At 38.7% G+C, this 20,521-nt stretch overlaps 1 protein-coding gene across 3 annotated transcripts in view; it reads right to left on the bottom strand.

The window, feature by feature from the left end:
* Window positions 1–10,317: 10,317 nt before the first annotated feature.
* Window positions 10,318–20,521, bottom strand: part of MCTP2 (multiple C2 and transmembrane domain containing 2) — a 257,190-nt gene continuing 246,986 nt past the window's right edge. For 2 of the 3 annotated variants that reach the window (XM_063652994.1, XM_063652995.1), the window contains exon 22: window positions 10,335–15,290. In XM_063652994.1, coding sequence (XP_063509064.1) covers window positions 14,989–15,290 — 302 coding nt within the window. In that variant the 3' untranslated portion in view covers window positions 10,335–14,988. Of the gene's footprint in view, window positions 15,291–17,462; window positions 17,561–20,521 lie in introns of all 3 variants that reach the window. The other variant, XM_054451314.2, reaches the window with a different exon arrangement.

The following is a 20,521-nucleotide window of genomic DNA, read 5'->3' as shown; positions in this document are numbered from 1 at the left end:
TCTATGAATTGATTTTTAGAAATATCTGAAATTATACAGAAACCTATGAATATTGTGTAAGTATGTGTGTGTGTGTATCTCCCTCTGTTTTCCTATGGGAGAAAGAAATACATAGCCTTCCTCAGATACTCAAATATCCTATGACCTTTTTGCTCTACAAGCTTTATTGTAAGAAAAAGAAAAAAATAATTACTCATGTGAGGAGATGTAGTTTCAGGGTGCCACACTAGTGAACATAGGTATAACCTGTAAAAATAATAAAAGTTTCTGGAACATCAGATTCTGAGATTTTATGAGCCAGTTTGCTCTTGTAAAGCAATATTATTATTATTATTGTGATTATTTTTGTAAAGCAATGTTTTAATGCTTCAGTAGGTAATCAGTTACAGGAAGTCATTTTACTACTCCTGATAATAAGAATCTAAAAATGGTGAATGACCTGTGTGAAAATGAGGATTGAATATTCAAATGCAAAAACATTAAGAACTTTCTGCATTGGGTTGTTTTAAATGGCTCTCAACCCTTAGAGAATCTAAATGTTTGTTTGATTTTTGGAAATATGTTTAAAATGTAAAAGAGGTAATTTGATCATTCTTTTCATGTATAATTACTGCCAGTTGATTAGATGGTGCCCACCCTGACTGAGGGTGTGTCTGCCTCTCCCAGTCCACTGACTCAAAAGTTAATCTCCTTTGTTAACACCCTCACAGACACAGCCAGGAACAATACTTGGCATTCTTCAATCCAATCAAGTTGACACTCAACCATCACAAGCCCACCTCTTGTCAACTTGAACCCATACACATCTCCTGAAATCATCCATATTCTTCAATAAAAGACAATAATAAAGTAATAATTACACCTAACATAATACAGCTATGCTTTGTACAACTGGAAGTGCACTAATCCTTAACTTAAATGCTATTACATAAAGCTAACAACACTTACATGCTGATACAAAGTCAATAAATCTTGTGTAACATGATAAAGGAAAAAGAAAACGAAGATGTTTTCTTAGCACAAGTGTATACATGCACAAACAAGTTCTTAACAAAATAAGGAGGGAATCCAAATACTAATGACAATTACAGTTCTCATTTCTGCAACTGGTCAAGTGGTCGTAGCTGGTGTTGATGACTACCTTCTTCGACTACCCATTCTGTATTCCCTTTGCCTTCAACAAGCACCTTAGAGGGTCATGGTTTTTTTAACTGGTGGAGTGACCCAAACCATCATTCCTGAAGGGTCTGGGCTATTTGTAGTCCTGCCTGGATTGGGTTGTTGTAGTTTCCCATTGACCTTAATCACAGGGTATGATAACACTAAGAGACACCCTAAGGGATCTCCTGTATTTCATACACTCTTCCTTTCATTGTGGGGTAGTAGACTGATTTCGTCTTGATAGTCTGGGTCAATCACCCCAGCCAACACTGTAACTCCCTTCTTAGCCTGTAGACTTAGAGGTGGGGGAGCCAAAGTGTCCAGGTGGCAATGTTAACTTCCAGTTTAATGGAATTGTTATGTCTTCTAGTGGCAGCATTCTTCCCTCTACAAGTAAGACCCCTAGGCCAGCAGAATGTAATGTCGGGGCAACAGGAAGCAAGAATTTTGCTAGTGGGTCACTAGGGGTGATGGTGAGTGATGCCAGTTTCACTTCCACCCCTTGATTCCTGGACCATGAATCCTTGCAATGGGAGAAACAGTACCTATATTGGACGCTGATTCAGGGCATACACAGCCTTCTGGAGAACTTTGCCCCAGCCCTGCAAAGTGTTGTCAGCTAGTTGGCTAATTGTGTAGTCAGCTAATTGTGACTTCAAACAGCCATTCCACCATTCTATCAATCCAGCTGCTTCAGGATGATGGGGAACATGGTAAAACCAGTGAATTCCAGGAGCATGAGTCCACTGCTGCACTTCTTTAGCTGTAAAGTGAGTGCCTTCATCAGAGACAATGCTGTGTGGAATACCATGATGGTGGATAAGGCATTCTGTTAGTCCACGATGATAGTCTTGACAGAAGCACTGTGTGCAGGGTAGGCAAACTTATACCTGGAGTAGGTATCTATTCCGGTGAGGAATACAGCACATTTTTCCAAGAAGGTCTTTTCCCTTGCACTGCAAATGTGTCACCTTTGATATGAATTAAGGTTATAGTTTACCAAATATGTGTGGGTCTGCTTCTGGTCTTTTCTAACTTCTATGATCTGTCTATCCTTGTGTCAATACCACATTGTCTTAGTTATAATAGCTTTATAATACATCTTAATATCTTAATCCTTTGCAATATTACTTTGACTATTCTTAGACTTTTACATTTCCACATAATTTTAGAATCAGTGGATCAATTTCTGCAAAGAAACCTTATAATTTTTATTGGGATTACATAAAATCTATTCACATTTTAATAGGCTGAATTTTCTAATTCATGAATCCCTTCACTTATTTATCTTCTTTCATTAATTAAACAAATTATCCAACTAAGGTACAGAGAAAACTATTTTTTATTGATACAAAACTTTTTCCATGGGATCCATGTGATATTTTGTTACATTATAGCCTGAGTAAAGATTAAATCAGGCTGTTTGGTGTGTCTGTCACCTCAAGTATTTATCATTGAACAATTCAAGTCTTCTAGCTATTTTGAAATGTACAATACATTGTTAACTATAGTCATCCTACTCCGCTATCAAACATAACTTATTTTATCTGTGTAACTGCATGTTTGTACCCATTAAGCAACATCTCTTGATTCCCATCCCCTCTCCCACAGACCCATTCCAGCCTCTGGTACCTATCATTTATTCTCTACCTTGATGAGATAACCTCTTTTAGCTCCCACATATGAGTGAGAACATAGGATATATGTCTTTTTGTGCTTGGCTTATTTCACTTAACGTAATGACCTCTAGTTCCATCTATGTTGCTGCTGATGACATGATTTTATTCTTTTACATGGCTGAATAATATTCCATTGTGCATCTATACCACATCTTCTTTATCAATTTATCTGTTGATGAACACTTAAGTTGATTCCATATCTTTGCTATTGTGAATTGTGCTGCAATAAACATTAAATTGCAGGTATCTTTTTTGATATATTGATTTCTTTTCGTTTGTATAAATACCCAATAGAGGGATTGCTGGATCATATGGTAGTTTTATTTTTAGTTTTCTGATAAATCTCCATACTGTTTTCCATAGTGACTGTACTAATTTACATTCCCACTAACAGTGTATGGGCTTCCTTTATTCTGCATCCTTACCAGCATCTGTTATTTTTTTTGTCTTTTACATAAAAGCCAATCTAAGTGGAGTACAATGATGTCTCCTTATAGTTTTTATCTGAATTTCCCTCATAATTAGTGCTGTTGAGCATTTTATCATATACCTGTTGGTAAATGAAAATACCACTTGTGTATCTTCCTTTGAGACTGTGTATCTTCCTTTGAGAAATGTCTGTTCATTTTCTTTGCCCACTTTTTAATGAGATTTTTTTTTTTTTTTTTTTGCCATCCAATTGTTTGAGATTCTTATATATTCTGGATATTAGTCCCCTGTTGGATGAAGAATTGCAAATACTTGTTAGTTGTTTTTGTTGTTGTTGTTGTTGTTGTTGTTTTGAGACAGGATCTTGCTTCATCTCCCAGGCTGAAGTTCAGTGGCATAATCTCGGCTCATTGCAACCTAGGCCTCCCAGGCTCAAGTGATCCTCCTGCTTCAGCCTCCCAAGTAGCCAGGATTACAGGTGTGCACCACCACACCTGGCTAATTTTTGTATTTTTTGTAGATATGAGATGTCTTTATGTTGCCCAGGCTGGTCTCGAACTCCTGGACTCAAGCAATCCTCCCACTTCAGCCTCAGAAAGTGCTACGGTTACAGGCATGAGCCATGGCACCTGGCTGAAGTTGCAAATATTTTCTCTCATTCAACACATTGTCTCTTCAGTCTGTTATTGTTTCCTTTGCTGTGAAAAAGCTTTTTGGTTTAATGTAATCTCATTTGTCTATTTTGCTTTTGTTGCCTGTGCTTTTGAGGCTTTAGTCACAAAATATTTGCCTTAACCAATGTCCTAAAGTGTTTTTACTATGTTTTCTTCTAGCAGTTTTATAGTTTCAGGTCTTACACTTAAGTCTTTCATTCATATTGATTTTTGTATATATGTTGGGAGATAGGGGTCTAGTTTTATTATTTTACATATAGATATCCAATTTTCCCACCACCATTTATTGGAGAAGTTGTCCACTCCCTAATGTATGTTCTTGGTGCTCTTCAAAAAAAAAAAAAATCAGTTGGCTGTGAATGCCTGGATTTATTTCTGGATTCTCTATTCTGCTACATTGGTCTATGTGTCTGTTATGATAGCAACACCATGCTGTTACAGTTACTTTAGTCTCATAATATATTTTGAAGTCAGGAAGAGTCATGCTTTCACCTTTGTTCTTTTTGCTCAGGATTGTTTTTATTATTTGGGCTCATTTTGTGGTTCCATATAAATACTAGGGTTGTTTTTTCTATCTCTGTAAACTATGGCATTAGTACTTTGATAGGGATTGCATTCAATCTGTAGTTTGCTTTGGGTAGAATGGTCATTTTAATGATATTAATTTTTTGAATTTATTGAGCATAGGTTGTCTTTCTATTTGTGTACTCTTCAATTTCTCTTATCAGTGTTTTAGAGTTTTCCTGACAGAAGTCTTTTCAACCCTTGGATTAAATTTCTTCCTAGATTTTTTGGGGGTAGCTATTGAAAATGGAATTACCTTCTTAATTTCTTTAGCCGGGAGTTCATTCTTGGTTCATAGAAATGCTACTAATTTTTGTATGTTGATTTTGCATCCTGCAACTTTACTGAATTTATTTATCATATCTAAGAAGTTTTTTTGGTAGAGTCTTTAAGGTTTTCTTGATCTAAAATCAAATCATCAGCAAAGAGGGATACTTTGACTTTTCTTTTCCAATTTGGATGATTTTTATTTGTTTCTTTTGCCAGATTTCTCTGGCAAGAATTTCCAGAATTATGTTAAATAGAAGTGCTGAAAGTGGTATCCTTGTCTTGTTCCAGTTCTTATGGAGAAGGTTTTCAGCTTTTTCCCATTCATTATAACATTAGCAGTGGGTGTGTCATATATGGCCTTTATTATGCTCAGACATGATCCTTAAATCCCTAATTCACTCAGAGTTTTTATCAAATGTTGCAAAATCTCAACATTCAACAAGGAATGTTGTATGTTATCAAATGCTTTTTCTGCATCTAATGAGATAATATGGTTTCTGTCCTTCAATCTGTTGATGTATCACATGTATTGATTTGCTTATGTTGAACAATTCATGCTCCCCTCAGATAAATTCTGCTTGATCATGGTGTATTATCTTTTTGCTGTGCTGTTGGGTTTGGCTTGGTAGTATTTCGTTGAGGATTTTTGCATCTATGTTCTTCATAGTTAGTGGTCTGTAGTGTTGTACCAGGGTAATGCTGGCCTAGTGAATGAGTTAGGGAGAATTTGCTCCTCTTCAATTTTTTTTTGGAATAGCTTGAGGAGAATTAGTATTAGCTCTTCTTTGAAAATTTGGTAGAATTTGGCAGTGAGGTAAGGCAGACCTGGAATTTGTTGGGAGATTTTGTATTACTGATTCAATCTCATTAATCCTTTTGGTTTATTTGGGTTGTCTATTTCTTCTGGATTGAATCTTGGAAGGTCATATATCCTGGAATTTTTAAATTTTCTCTAGGTTTTCTAGATTGTTAATGTATAGTTGTTCATAATAGTCTCTGATGATTTTTATTATTTCTGTGGTATCAGTTGTAATGTCTCCTTTTTCATTTCTGATTTTATTTATTTGGGTCTTTTTCTCCTGGTTAGTCTAGCTAGTAGTTAATCAATTTTGTTTATCTTTTCAAAAAACGAACTTATGGTTTTGCTAGTCTTTTGTATTTTTTGGTCTCAATTTCATTTATTTCTGCTCTAATCTTTACAATTTTTTTTCCTTCTACTTATTTTGGGTTTAGTTTGTTCTTTTCTAGTTCTGTGATGGGTATTATTAGACCATTTATTTGGAATCTTTCTTCTTGTTTTAATGTAGGTGATTTTTGCTATAAGCATTCTTCTTAGCACTGCTTTTGCTGTATCCCATAGATTTTGGTATGTTGTGTTTCAGTTTTCATTTATTTCAATTTTTTCCTTAATTTCTTCCTTAACCAAGTGGTCATTCAAGAGCATGTTTTTTAAGTATTACGTATATGTAGTTACCCAAGTTTTTCCTGTTATTGATTTCTAGTTTTATTTCATTGTGGTCTGAAAAGATACTTGATATACTTATGAGTTTTAAAAATGTGTTGAGACTTGTTTTGTGTCCCAATCTATGGTCTATTCTGGAAGAATGTTCCAGGTGCTGATGAGAAGAATGTGTACTCTGTAGCTGTTGTGTCAAATGTCCTGTAAATGTCTGTTAGATGTGTTTGTTCAAATGTGCAGTTTAAATTCACTGTTTCTTTGTTAGTTTCCTGTCTAGATGATCTGTCTAGTGCTGTAAGTGTGGTGTTAAAATCCTGAACTATTTTTGTATTGGAATGTATCTCTCCCTTTAGATCTAATAATATTTACTTTATACATCTGGGTGCTCTGGTGTTGGGTACATATAATTACTTAGAATTATTATTTCCTTTTGCTGAATTGATTCCTTGATCTTTATGTAATGACCTTCTTTGTCTCCTTTAATAAATTTGGATTTAAAGTCTGTTTTATCTAATACAAGTATAGGCGCTCTTTTGGTTCTGGTTTCTGTTTGCATGGAACGCAATGTCTTTTTCTATCCCTTTACTTTCAGTCTGTATGTGTCTTTACAGTTGAGATAGATTTCTTTCTTTTTTTTTTTTTGGCCTGTATAATCAGGTCTTTATTCAAAAGAAGCTGTCCACAATGATTTGACCTTTATGGAATAATCAAATTTAAGAGTTTATGCAGCAGGCTTCTTTTCCTCTGGAGTAGGTTTCTTTTCTGCAGGCTTCTTATTTCTTATAGGCAGCATATAATTGGTCATTTTAAAAATACATTCTGCCAGTCTATATCCTGTAAGTGTAAAGTTTAATCTATTTACATTCGAAGATATTACTGATATGTGAGGGCTTATTCCTGTTATTAATTGATTACCGGTTGTTTGGTATATCATTTGTTCCTTTCTTTCTCCATTAATGTTTAGTATTGTGGGTTGATAGTTGTCTGTAGTGGTAATATTTGTGTCCTTTCTCTTCTTTATTTTTGTGTTTGTGCTGCCATTTAGTTCTGTACTTTCATGTGTTTTCATGATTGTAGATGGCGTCTCTTTCCTCCCAGGTAGGACTCCCTTAAGCAGTTCCTGCCAGGCCAATCTAGGGTGATGATTTCTCTCAGCTTTTGCTTAGCTTGGAAAGATTATTATTATTAGTATCATTATTATTTTCAGCACTTTGAATATATCATCTCATTCTCTCCTGGACTGTTAAATTTCTGAAGAGAAATTCAATGTTAGTTTGATGAGGGTTCCCTTATGAGGGACTTGATGCTTTTGTCTTGCTGTTTTTAAGAGTACTCTCTTGACCTTCGACTTACTGCAATTTGATTATAATGAGCTGAGGAGACCTTTTTGCATTGTGTTTTGGAATCTCTAAGCGTTCTGTATCTGAATGTCTAAATCTCTTCCTAGACTTAGGGTGTTTTCAGCTATTATTTCAATAAATAGGTTTTCTAACTTTTTTATTTTCCCTTTGTCTTGTGGAACACTAAAAAATTTGATCACTATAAGGTACCTCATATGTCACGTAGGCTTTGCTCAATTTTTTTTGTGTCTGCCTGTGTTATTTTAAAAGACGTGTCTTCAAGTTTTGAAATTCTTTCTTCTTGATCTAGTCTATTGTTGAGCTATTGAAAGTATTTTGTATTTTACCTAATAAGTCATTCAGTTCCAGAATTTGTTCTTTATGATATCTATCTCTAGAAAATTTCTCGTTCATATACTAACTTGTTTTTCTGATTTATTTGTATTGTTTTTCTGTATTCTCTTGGATCTAACTGAGCTTCTTTAATATTGGTATTTTGAATTCTTTATCCAGGATTTCATAGATTTCTTTTTTCAGTTAATCTGTTGCTAGAGATTTGTGTCCCTTTGGAAGTACTATCTGAAGTACTATCTTTGCTTTTTTTTTTTTTTTCATGTTTCTTGTGTCCTTACATTGATATCTGAACATCTGTCATGACAATCACTTCTTTACATTTTCTAACTTGCTTTCCTAGGGGAGGACTTTTTCCTGAAGATGTGTCTGTGGTGTTTGTTGGGTATGGTACTTTGGCTTTGATTCTGGGTGTATGCAGTAGTGTAGCTCTCATGATTTCTTTGGCTCTAAATAGCTTCATTGGTGTCTGGATTTTCGTCAGTGGCCTAGGTTGTGGTTATTAGGGAAGGCTGTGGTGAACTTTTGCTTGTGAAAAGGACACCAGATGGGCCTGTCCTTGGGCCCTAGTGGTGGCAGCAGCATGCTAAGCATGCCTGTCCTTGGTCCCTAGGATAGTGTATGCTGGCACTGTGTTAGCAGACCCAAGCAAGCCAATTCTTGGGCCTCCAGGCAGCTTGTTTGGGTGATGATAGTGGCAGTCATGGGCTGGTGGTAAGTGTGTCCTTGGGCACTTGGGCAGTTGGCATGGCGTGGGTGAAGCAGTAGTAGCAGTAGGACTAACCTGAGTCCCAAGAGCTCCACAGTGGTGTTGGCAGTGGTTGTGACAGGCTGGGCAGGCCAGTCCCCAGGCCCACAGGTGACACGTGTGTGTGTGTGTGTGTGTGTTTGTGTGTTTGTGTGCCCATTGTGATGGTAGTGGCAGGTTGGGTGGCCCCAACTTCAGGACCCTTGTTGGAGTGCTCAGGTGCCAATATTGGTGGATTGGGCTGAGTACTCCCCAGGCCTCCAGATTCCGTGATGGGATACTAGGGGGTGGGGGTCAGAGCTAGGTCCAGTGGACTCATCCTCACATCCTTCAGTAGTGCTTGCAGACACTGGCTATGGAAGGCAGAGGCGGTGTGACCCCAGGTCCCAGAATGTTCATGTTGGGGTGGCAGCAGCTGTACTGCACCCCTGGTACAAGGGAGAATAGAGTCACTTTCAATGGCAGCAGTGGTACATAAGTGCCTGGGAAGTGTACATTTCACTTGCCCTTTGGCCCCAGTTGAGGCAGCCCACTACTATGGCTGTCACCTGGCGGATTTGTTGTCCTTAGAGTGATTAAAAGCTGCACAGCGGCTTCACAGTTGGGAGCAGTGTGGTAGCTGCCAACAGCTCACACTTAAGCCCTACAGGTAGCAGGCAGCTGGAGTTGTAGCTGCAGGTGGAGCATGTCATTGGGGTTCCAGGGATATGAAGATGTAGGGGCTGTTGGGCCCAGGACAGAATGCAGTCTGGTGAGGGCTGAGATATCCAAGTGACAACTTGCTGTAGCTGCTTAGGACTTGGGGGTGTGTGGGATTATGTGTGCTCCCTCTCTGGGGCAGTATCATCACATGGTCTTCAGGTAGCTCCTTATGTTGGTCTTGGGGCTCACAATAGTCTAGGGGCATTCCTATGGCTGGAATGTGGGAGTCTGTAGTGGGAACGTTGATCACTAGGAGTCACCCACTTACTCTTTTCTCATACTGGGGAGCCTTTCCTGGCTCCTAGCCTATCCCACCTGAACAGACTGTATTGCTTTCTTTCCCTTCCTTGCTTTAGGTGTTTCCTGTCACTTACCTGTAGAATTCCAGCATTCTCTCTTATATATGTGAACTGTGATGATCTACTCATTATTGTCTGGTCAAGTATCTGGAAGCCTCACTGATGTTTTCAGTGTAAAGACTTTTGTATATCTTTCACAATTTTGTATCTTCATAAGGGATTTTCTTAAGTAGTTTTCCATTCTTGTAGAACTTAGTTGGTTTTGAAGGAGAGTTGTGTTGGCCTCATAAAATGCTAAAGAAAGTGTGTTTTTTCTCTTTTGCTATTGTCTAGAAGAGTTTGTATAAGAGTGACAGGTTTTTCTTTTTCCCTATAAGTATTTGGAGAAATTTCAGTTTTTAGAATTATTTTGAATGAGCAATTATATCTAAAACACTTAGAAAGTAACTGGCATTTGATAAATGCCATAAAATATTAGTATTCTTGTGTGCTTGAATATCCATTTTCCGGTGTAAATCATTACATAAATGCTAGGACAGAACAGCTGTGGGCTTTACACAGAGGTAACATGCTTGAAGCCATTCCTTTAGAAGTCACCCTTCAGGATTTCAGCATTTATTCAATTATCAGTTACTACTCAATGCATTTTCAGAAGATTTTTAATTTTTCGACTGTTCTGTTGCCACAAGATTCCTAATACATAAATGAGAGGCAGGTTTTGATAGAACATAGTTTTTTTGAAAGTGCAGGGGTAACTGTGCAGGTTTGTTACATAGGTCAACTGTGTCAGAGGGGTTTGTTGTACAGATTATTTCATCACCCATGGATTAAGCCTGGTACTCATTCTTTTTCCTGATCCTCTTTCTCCTTTCACCCTTCACCCTCTAATAGCCCCCAGTGTATTCTGTTCCCTTCTACACGTCCATGTGTTCTCATCATTTAACTCCTACCTATAAATGAGAACATGTGGTATTTGGTTTTCTGTTGCTGCATTAGTTTGCTAAGGATAATGGCCTCCAGCTGTATCCATGTTCCTGCAAACGACATGATCTCATTCTTTTTTATGGCTGCATAGTGTTCCATGGTGTACATCTACCACATTTTCTTTATCCATTCTATCAATGATGGGCATTTAGATTGATCCAGTGTCTTTGCTACTGTAAATAGTGTTGCAGTGAACATGTGTGTGCATGTGTTTTTATAGTAGAACAATTTATATTCCTTTGGGTACATACCCAGTTATGGGATTGCTGGGTCAAATGGTATTTCTGTCTTTAGGTTTTTGAGGAAACACCCACCCTGTCTTCCACAGTGGTTGAACTAATTTACACTCCAACCAACAATGTATAAGTGCAGAACATAGTTTTCAATAATTAATATGGCTAACTCCATCTCATGCCCAGAAAGAATTTTTTTGCAGCTAATAGCGTTGCACTGAGGTCATGACACATCTGTTTTTTTACTAAAATAATCCCAAATATCTCCTTTCATTCCAAATTCCAGCCCTCTCTCTCTCCTTTCTTCTCCACAGTGGAATTTTTCAAGGGTTACCTCCATTCAGAGGCCCCATATTTTCACATCCACTCACTTCTCAACCCAACGTGGTTTCCATTTCTACCACTGAAATGGCTTGTTGCCAGGGTGCTTCCAAACTGTCACACCATTAAGGTCATGATTCTATACTTATGTGATCTCAGTGGCATTTGATATTATTGACCACATCAGCTTTCTTGAAGTATGCTCTGCCATTGAATTCTAGGACAGTCCATGCTTACTGTTTTTCTCCTCTGTATTTACCCTTTTCTATTTACACACTTAACTGACTTGCCTTTATATATATGACATTAACTGTTGAGTTCTTCAAGGTTTAATTTCTTGAAGCATTTAGTTTCAATCACTTTTGATATACAATGTTTGCCTTTAACTTGTGTACATCTCAGGCACAGTGTGTTACTTCTCTGAGAACCATATATTCTGTTATCTTGCTGACATTCCTATTTGGATGCTTTTCAGGCACCTGAGATTCAGCGCTAAAACTGGACTCCTGTGGTCCTCTCACAGCAGTTCTTACAGTTCTCTCCCTTAGTGAAAGGTAACACCATCTTCCTAGACCTGGAGACCTAGGGACTGAGAGGCCATCCTTGACTCTACTCTCTCTCATCCCATAGTCCAGCAATTATTAAGTCCTGCTCACTTTATCTCTTCACCATCTCTCAATTCTACTTATTTTTTTTTCCAGTGCCACTATTTGAAAGTCCAGGGTGTTATTCATTTATCAGGAGTACTACAAAAGGCTAATATTAATGACTCTTCTCTAAACTTTGAAAATTGCTAGGCTATCCATTGCAGCCAGAATATTTTTCAAACTTAAATCTGAGCACGGCATGCTGTTGCTTGAAAGTATCTGTTTAATGTCTGGCTTTACCAAGGGAATGCAGTCTGTTTTGTTCCAGAAAATTATCAGCATTCAATATAGACTTGTTAAATGATAATTTACAAGTAAAGAAAAAAGAATCAAAAGATTGTTTTACCACCTAGAAATAAACATTATATTTTCCTCTGATATGTAGGTAAGAACTTCAAATATAAGACATAATTTAAAAGTTTATAATTGACATAGTCAGGGATTATAAATAATATCACACAAAATAAGCCCTTAATGCAAGAAATTAATCTCCAGGATAGATCATACTAATCTATCCAATCCAGCCCTCTGTTCTGAAAGCAGCACATGAAAAGGCAGAGAAAGAAAAATAATCTCTACGACCTGGCCTGTTAAACATGTATTTATTTCCTGAGTAACTATTAGGTGCTAGCTGTAATGGGCTATTCAGTGGAGGACAGTGGTCAAAGCCTCTTATGATGTATGGCAGATGCCAGAAAGATATGAAAGATGTGAGGGTGCAAAAAAAGGAAGTTGGAGTCACATCCAGCCACAGGACTAAGCCTCTTTGGGGCAGGAGACTTGGAAGTGTTGAAGGAGAGTAGAATCTATTCAGAAAGAAATTGGGGGCAGGTCCTTCCAGTCTGAATGAAGATTAACTAGGCATAATGTAACTGGCATCATGGCCGTGACGTCTGAGAGGTTATGAAGGCCTCCACTTGGGTGGTGGAAATCAGAACAGAAGTGGTTAATGCATTGACACTGGACCTACTAGGCTTTAGGGTTTGGGAGACGAGGACAACAGCATGAGGAACAAAAAAAAGAGGAAGACTGAGAAATTCCAAGCCCAGAAAATGCCAGTCCTGGTAAGGGAAATAAGGAAGCTGGAAGGAGATTATGAGGGTTGTTGGGGTTCTGAAGACAGGGAGAGACAGATGATGTTTAGTTTCTGACTTGCTGAGGTGTATTGTAGATGCCTGTAAGGTAGAGAGACAGGGCTAGAAATGGGAGGATAAAGTTTGAGAAGAGAACCAGGAAAACTTGGCAAGACTTCAACATCCCTACTTAATTATCATACTGTGAATCCATAATCCATAAATTTTATCAAAAGCATTCTGGAATCTTTCCTAAAAGTTTTTGACAATTGTATAAATCTTAACATGCCACTTACAACTAACATTTCTTTCTAATATCCAATGTCTACTTAATCAACTAACAATTGTTTTCTATATACAGTTTATTCAAGGTTGATTCGGTCCTGCTCTTACATCCCAGCTGGTGTTTGGGTCCTAAACGTAACACTGAGAATTTCAGTTGGGCTACAGAGGAAACAAGTCTAACTAATGATGCCTTCTTGTCGGGCAAATAATTTCATTTTGAAATTCTATAGCAAAAGAACAACAATCAAGTATTGGTTCCACTTTTAAATAAATAAGGGGTTATTTTGCTGCTGAAAGTTTTCAAATGACTGATCAGATCTCACATGTCTGTTTAAAAATGTCTGACTTAGGTCGTTACAAAATGACAGACTATGATAAACTAGATGATAGTTAGAAGCAAGACAATGAGGCATTGTTTACACAGAAGATTGAGTAACTGGTTTAACAAAAGAGGTTCTTGGGTATCTATTGTATGTACAACTACGAGATTTACTGGAGCTTTTATAATTTCTGCAAGGCTCTTTTCCAGCCAGCTTCATTAACTTGAAGTAAATCAAATCATGCAGAATTCTGGCTCAGCCAGAAAGCAACCCAGTGAGAAAACATGAAGAAAAACAGACACGGGATGATAAGATTTAGAATCTTTGGCATTTTTCGTAAACATTTTGTTTGAAGATTATTAAATTACAACCCAGAGACAAAAAAAAATAGTAAACTCACTATTAAATGAGATCTTTTTACCTTAACTTTTTTTTATAATACATACATATATAAAAACTGCACAAAGTATGTGTCAACAAAATACAGTCTTTAAAACTTAAATATCATTTAAACAGACTTAATTGCATACATTTTATATATGCACAAAGTCAGGATTTTTACATGGCAGGGAAATACTGCGGAATGATGAGGTCTGCAGGAGACAGATGCTATCAAAGGAGGACTCTGGGGTGGTATTTTCTAGAAATGGGGTTCTGAAATAAATTTTTATTTTATGTAGCTTATTTTACTTCTAAGAGGAACAAAAGATACATTTGGGCAGCCAAAGTATTTCTACTTCCTGCTTAAAACATTCAGGCAAATGAAATGATTATAATAATTAGGTAAGCAGCCTTATTAGTCTCTGGGTCTTCAGTTTCTTATCTTTCTAAATACCTAGAGAATTCATTCATTCATTTCTCCCCTACCCCCACCTGCCTTTCTGAAATTATATGTTGACATTTTATAATATTTTGAAAATAAGCAAAAAGTCAAGTCAGAAGAAGTGGCATCAGAAGGCAACCAAATACTTTCATGGGACCCTCATTTTTCAAGTGAGTGATCTCTAGGGACCTTCCTGGGCCATCCATTGCCAGCAATGGACCCTGCTGCAGGCTGGCATCCAGCACCGAGAGGTTTCCCAAAAATTCACACACATATCCCTAATAATCATGGCTGAAAGATCCCTAAAGGTTTGAGCTAATTCTGGTAATTATTAAAAATGCCTTTTAATAATATACGATATTTGGACAGATGATGGCTACCAAAGGCTTGTTAACTCTGAGAAGAAAGAGACTTACTACGCCCATGAACAATAATCTGAAAGGAGCGTGGGGCTGGGGAGTGGAAATAACTGAATCTTAATGAGAGTCTGTTGGAGGTGTGAAAACAAGTTCAAAGTCACTCTTGAATCCAAGTGGGCTCCTGGCTGTTCTCAAGGAAGGTGGTGTTCAGATCCATGGCAGCCTTGTTATCTCCTATTTCAGAATGGATGTTAGTCTTTCACAGTCTCAGGAATGTTGCTTTTTGCTGGGCTGACCCTCTATGCAACTAGGACACCCATGCATGGGGGTGTGTGCACACGTGTGTATGTCTGTGCACGTGAAGGAGGAGGAAGAATACAGAGGGTGCCACAGGGCATGCATTTCAGAAGGACACCTTGGGTACCACTGAAACAGCCATAACATTGGTCTACTCAACCAAACACAACATTGGGTGCTGCTGTCCAAAGTCGGTGTGTGCCCTAGAGAGCGCTGCGCTTCTTCCGCAGGGGGCTGTGGCTGCTGCAGAGTTTCAATTCCGAGTACTGCACCTGTGAAAACAAACAGCCGTGATGCTGGCGGTTAAGTAACCCTAGCTCGCCACAGTGTGTGCTAATGGCTCCCCAAGGACAACCCAAGGCAAAGGAAGGAAGGTTCAAAGGTAATGAATCATTTTCTAAACACAGGAACATGGAGGGATTAATTGCAGGAAGGATTTGAGAAGTCATGCATCATTTCTTGAAACCAAAATATTAAAAGCAGATTTTTCTAATGAGATGCGTGGGTTTCTACCTTCTCTGGGCACTGCTAGATGATGTTCGTTTTGTGTGTGCCAGTTTTCAACCATAAGTAAGCTTAATAACTGCCTCTTGGGAATGTTTATCTTAATATATGATACAGCAACTTACTGAGGATTATTCATTTAAAAATATCTAAAATCTTGGGGAAAACATCTCGGAAAATTATATACATTTACTTTGCCTGAGAGGAAAAAACGCTGAAATTGATACTGGACCCCAGACTTTTATATAGATTTCTCGTAGAAATTAATTTCATTTGCAGTGTAATGGCTAAAACATCTGTGATAAATATGAGTACTCGGGAGTCCCCAGTGGCGAACTGTCACTGTGTTATTAGAAAGCGCCCTTGGCGATACACGGAGGATCTTACTAGCATGCTGTACATCTTCCTGGAATGTTCTTTTGCTGCATCTCTCTGTGTTCATGCCATCTCCAGCTGGAATGGCCACTTTGAGGGCTAGTGCCTGGACTGTGCACAGAGAATCCTTGGGGGCTTGAGGGAAATTTCTATTCTTCAAGAATACAGCGTGAACTCACACTGCGACCCAAGTGATGGTACGTTGCAAACGTATTGCTTTGGTGTGTGGGCTTTGATAGGCTGCTGGTGGAATGGCTTTATTTAAAATATTGTATTACAGACCACATGTGCTCCCTATTTTTAGCATTTGTGCCAAATTCCCCAAGGACATTATGCCCGATCACAGAAGTCAGGCTGTACTTTGTCAGAGGCAGATAAATGAAGAAAACACCCCATTCCTCATGATGTTTTGCGAAGGTGCCCTAAGGGAGCAGAGGATGACATACCTGTCAATCTTCAATGCAAAACAAACAGGGGCCAGGTTATTATTTTTTAATTAAGTAATACAAATGTTAAAGAGTAAATTCATCTTTACAGAATGCGTTTTCACAGCTAATTATGAAATGAAGTTTAAAGGAAGATAGCATCACAGAGTCCATTTTAATTTCTAGAACTCAGAATGAAGGGGAAAGAAACTCTAAGGCCTTTCCGCCCCAGATCTTTGCAATCCTCCCTGAGCTGCCAGGGAACCAATTATGCTACAGTGGCTCAAATATGAAAATCGATATTTGATTTGGGATTCTCTGAGATATTAAAGGATTGTGTCTTTGATCATCTTGATGATATTTCACGCCATGGTGTCCCCATCTACCTATTCAGCGATCTCTGTTCTCCATTAGAGAAATTGCCGCCTGCCCTCCTTCCTCTGGATTTATAGCAGGCTGATCCACAGGGGCCAGGATGGAGCTACTCTACACGACTTTCTAGTATTGTTGCCTTCGCTAATCTCTGTGTATCCACAGAAACAGGACGCTGCTGGACTAAGTGACCATTATCTGTGAATAATACTTCTGATTGATCTCACATTATTTCACACTGCCTCTGCCTCTTTGTGTATTACAGTAAATGGGGGCTGCATCCTCAGCATCCCTAAGTCTTCAGAGGGAAGGGGCTAGAAGGGAGGCCTAGGAGATAAATCAGGGCAAATGAGAATAAAAAGAATAATCCTCTTGTCCCCTACTTCGCCTAAAATGCTTGCCACCCAGAAGAAGAAAATAAGCAACACTCCCTGGCTTTGGATCTCATGCAATTCTACTCACGGAGCCCATCTTATCCTCTTTAGGGAGGCAAGCAATCGAAAGGGGACAAGCATCAGTGCACAGCAGCCACACAGTGTGAGTTCCAGATCATACTTAAGTAGCTCTTTTTCAAAACAGTTTCCCCCAGTCACCTCATGCTTTGGACAAAGATTTTTCTGCCACTTCCCTGCAAGCCAGGCCTCTTTAAAGATTTTCTGGTTCCTTATCTCAATTACTCACACAAGCAAAGCCTTGTGTTCCTCTGGCTCCGGGGCTGGCCAGATTTCAGGTTGGGGCCACTGTTGGTGGTGACCATTCATTACATACCTTTTGAACATCAGACGGTACCCTAGAGAGGAAGTCTAGTAGCTCATTATTGTCGATGGAATAGGGATTTCGAAGCTTCTTAGTAAATTTATTTATGCCTGAAAAATAGAAACACAGGAGATCTCTTTATCTATCTATCTATCTATCAATCAATCAATCATCTATCGAGCACCTATCTTCATAAACTTGCCTGACTCAGGGGAGAGGGGATATTCACAAGTAAAAATTAGTGTGAAAACAATTACCAGACCTCAAGTCAAGCACATGTTGCTGTCATGTAGAATCATTCACAAATGCCTTTTCCTGAAGGCAGGAAGCAGGGGCTGGTGAAGAGGGGCTCTGCCTTCTTCAGCTGTGAAAATCCCATTACAATCCCAGCAGCAGGGCGACAGAAACACACGCTCAAACTGGGGAGCATGTTGGCTTTTTTGGAATACGCTGATTAACAGCCGCCTCTGCTATGAAAACAAATGTCCCAGATGGGAAAAGGCCTTCATTAGCCCAAACAAGTCCCTGCCTGGAGGCTCTGGACCAAACGTAGCAGTGGGAGGTAGAGGGCGGGAGTTGTTTTTTTGTTGTTACAAAGAAAACTGCAGTCATCCGTCTTTCCCCACCTCCAACTCATTTTCACAGGTTTCTCTCCTCTCACAGCAGAACAGAACCTGACATGTTGATTGTACTTTGATGCTGCAGGAAACTGTGAAAAGTTATTATTGGAAAATTATCTTACTATGGTTGCTAACTTAATTTATGGATGACAACGTCGGCGTGTGGGTCTGTCTGGGCAATGGAGAACATGCTAATTTAGGACAAGGACAAGGATAATTAGAAACGGGTTCAACATTTAAGATGTCAACATCCTATAGACCGTCCCTCTTTGGTGGCTGCACCTTGGGTTCCCGCGCATATCCAGGACACGCTCTGCCCCTGGTTTACTCTTTAGAGGGGAGTTCCTCTCAACCACGTTTTGTCTTCTACTCTGCTCTTTGGAGCTGCTTTGACTATATCCGGAGCTCATAAGCTGTAGTCTTTTCACCAAATGTCAACCCGTTTTTCATGTTGAGTTTTAGAAGCAGAAAGACTAGGTGGCCTTCTGAAGTTTTGCCACAGGGTGCTTGTTTAACAAGGATCATATCTGAAGGGCTGTCAGTCCCAATGACGCTGAATGACTTCTTAGCTTCGTTGTACTCTGAATGGCTCCTACTCAGAAGTCAAGGTAACATTTAACTGTTCAGTAGTCCCCAACACACAAAGGGTTTGATTTTTTTTGTTGTTGTTCATTAAATATTATTTTGCTTTCATCTGAGGACTAGGCTTCCTGCATGGCATTATACCTGACACAATGCCAACCTCCAGTTATTTCTTTGGAGGGTCAGATTTACATCTGCTTTGCAAATGGGAGCCAGCCATTGTGCCCGAGTAAATGGTGGCTTGGCGGTTGGGCTGGTGAAGGTTCCTAGCAAATGATCGCCTTTCCCTCAAGTCAAAGCTGCACTCTGCCTTTTTTCCCTCTACCCCCACAGCAAGCTTCACGTTTCTAGCTAAAATTTCCCCCAGTGTTCCTTTACACTAAAATACTCTCACTGTGTTATTCTAAAGACATTTAATTGTAGCATGGGCTTTTTGGCAAAAGAAAACAGACAAGGCAAAATGATGAAGGGAGACAAAGACGTATTGAGAACAGATATATCTTCTATTGTTAATTATATATGGTGTGCGCATCTGGAGTCTTCACAATGAACAGCAAGGCAGGGATAATATCACAGCTGATCAAAACACTGCATTCTTAGTCACTGAGAAGATTATAAACCTGCACAGTAGCTCAAATGCACCAATAAGGGCAAAAGTATTCCACAATGCATTGAGACTATCTGTGTTTGAAAAAAAAAACTTAGAATAAAAATTATAGGGCACTCAGATTGCATGTTTCAAATGCACACCTTATTTATGAAGGTGTCCAGGATCAAATGTTTCAATAATTTTGCTCTATTAACAACTCTGTGAGACTGATTGTCAACAGGAAATCATAGACTCCTTGGTTACTTTCTTTGTTTTAAGAGACGGGGTTTCGCCATGTTGGTCAGGCTGGTCTTGAACTCCTGACCTCAGGTGATCCACCCACCTCAGCCTCCCAAAGTGCTGGGATTACAGGCGTGAGCCACCACACCCAGCCACCTTGGTCATTCTTTAAGGGACAAGAAAAAAAAGGTTATGACGTAGGAATACCTGGGCCCCAGTTCTGGCTTCATCATGTATTAGCTGTGTGATTTTAGAAAAATCGCGTAGCCTTTCTGTACCTCACATTTCTTACATTAATATTTGAATAATAAAGACCTCCTTATAGAGTTTCTTGGGTAGATGGGAGAATCACATTGGGCAGTACAGGCAAAATGATACTGTAATCTGAAATTCTACAACAATGCAGAGGGCTACCATCATTACTGTACATGCAAACAAGCTAAGGAGACAAAGGAAGTGAGGATGGAAAAGAGCCTTTAATACTATTAAAGCCAACTATGATGATGCAGACACATTTAGAAATTGTGGCTTCATCTATTAGCATGCTAAACATACCTTAGATTTTTTTTTAACCTAAATAGTACAGATGGAGGGTATTATCTGTTGTAAAATTACTTTTAGCAAAAGAAAGAAAAGAAAACAGAAAAAAAGCAAGTGGGATAAAATACTAAAGAATATTTTGTCGGGAAAGATGCTATCATGTACTGGTCCTGGATCGTAGATTGAATTGATCAGTGGGGTGGAATGTGGAATGAGCCCTACAGTTTTAAAAAAAAGTCACTTAGAGAAAATCAGAGGAGATGGAAAAATTGCATGGCTGCTTTGCACATTTGGCCACTTGAGAATAACCACTTGAAACACAATTAAAACACCATTTTTCAGATATTTATATGAGCAACCAGCAGGTAGCTCCAACTGTAATACATTGGTTGGGGTGAGGCAGGGGTTCCTTGCCTGTTCATTTATCAAATTCTGAGTGTCTTCCATGTAAGAGATATTGTGCTATCAAATGAAGATACAAACTTAAACGAGGCATAGGT

The sequence above is a fragment of the Pongo pygmaeus genome, chromosome 16, assembly GCF_028885625.2.
Source record: "Pongo pygmaeus isolate AG05252 chromosome 16, NHGRI_mPonPyg2-v2.0_pri, whole genome shotgun sequence".
Classification (NCBI taxonomy): domain Eukaryota; kingdom Metazoa; phylum Chordata; class Mammalia; order Primates; family Hominidae; genus Pongo; species Pongo pygmaeus.
The sequence above is the reverse complement of the archived record's forward strand: the minus strand, read 5'-3'. Positions and strand labels throughout refer to the sequence as shown.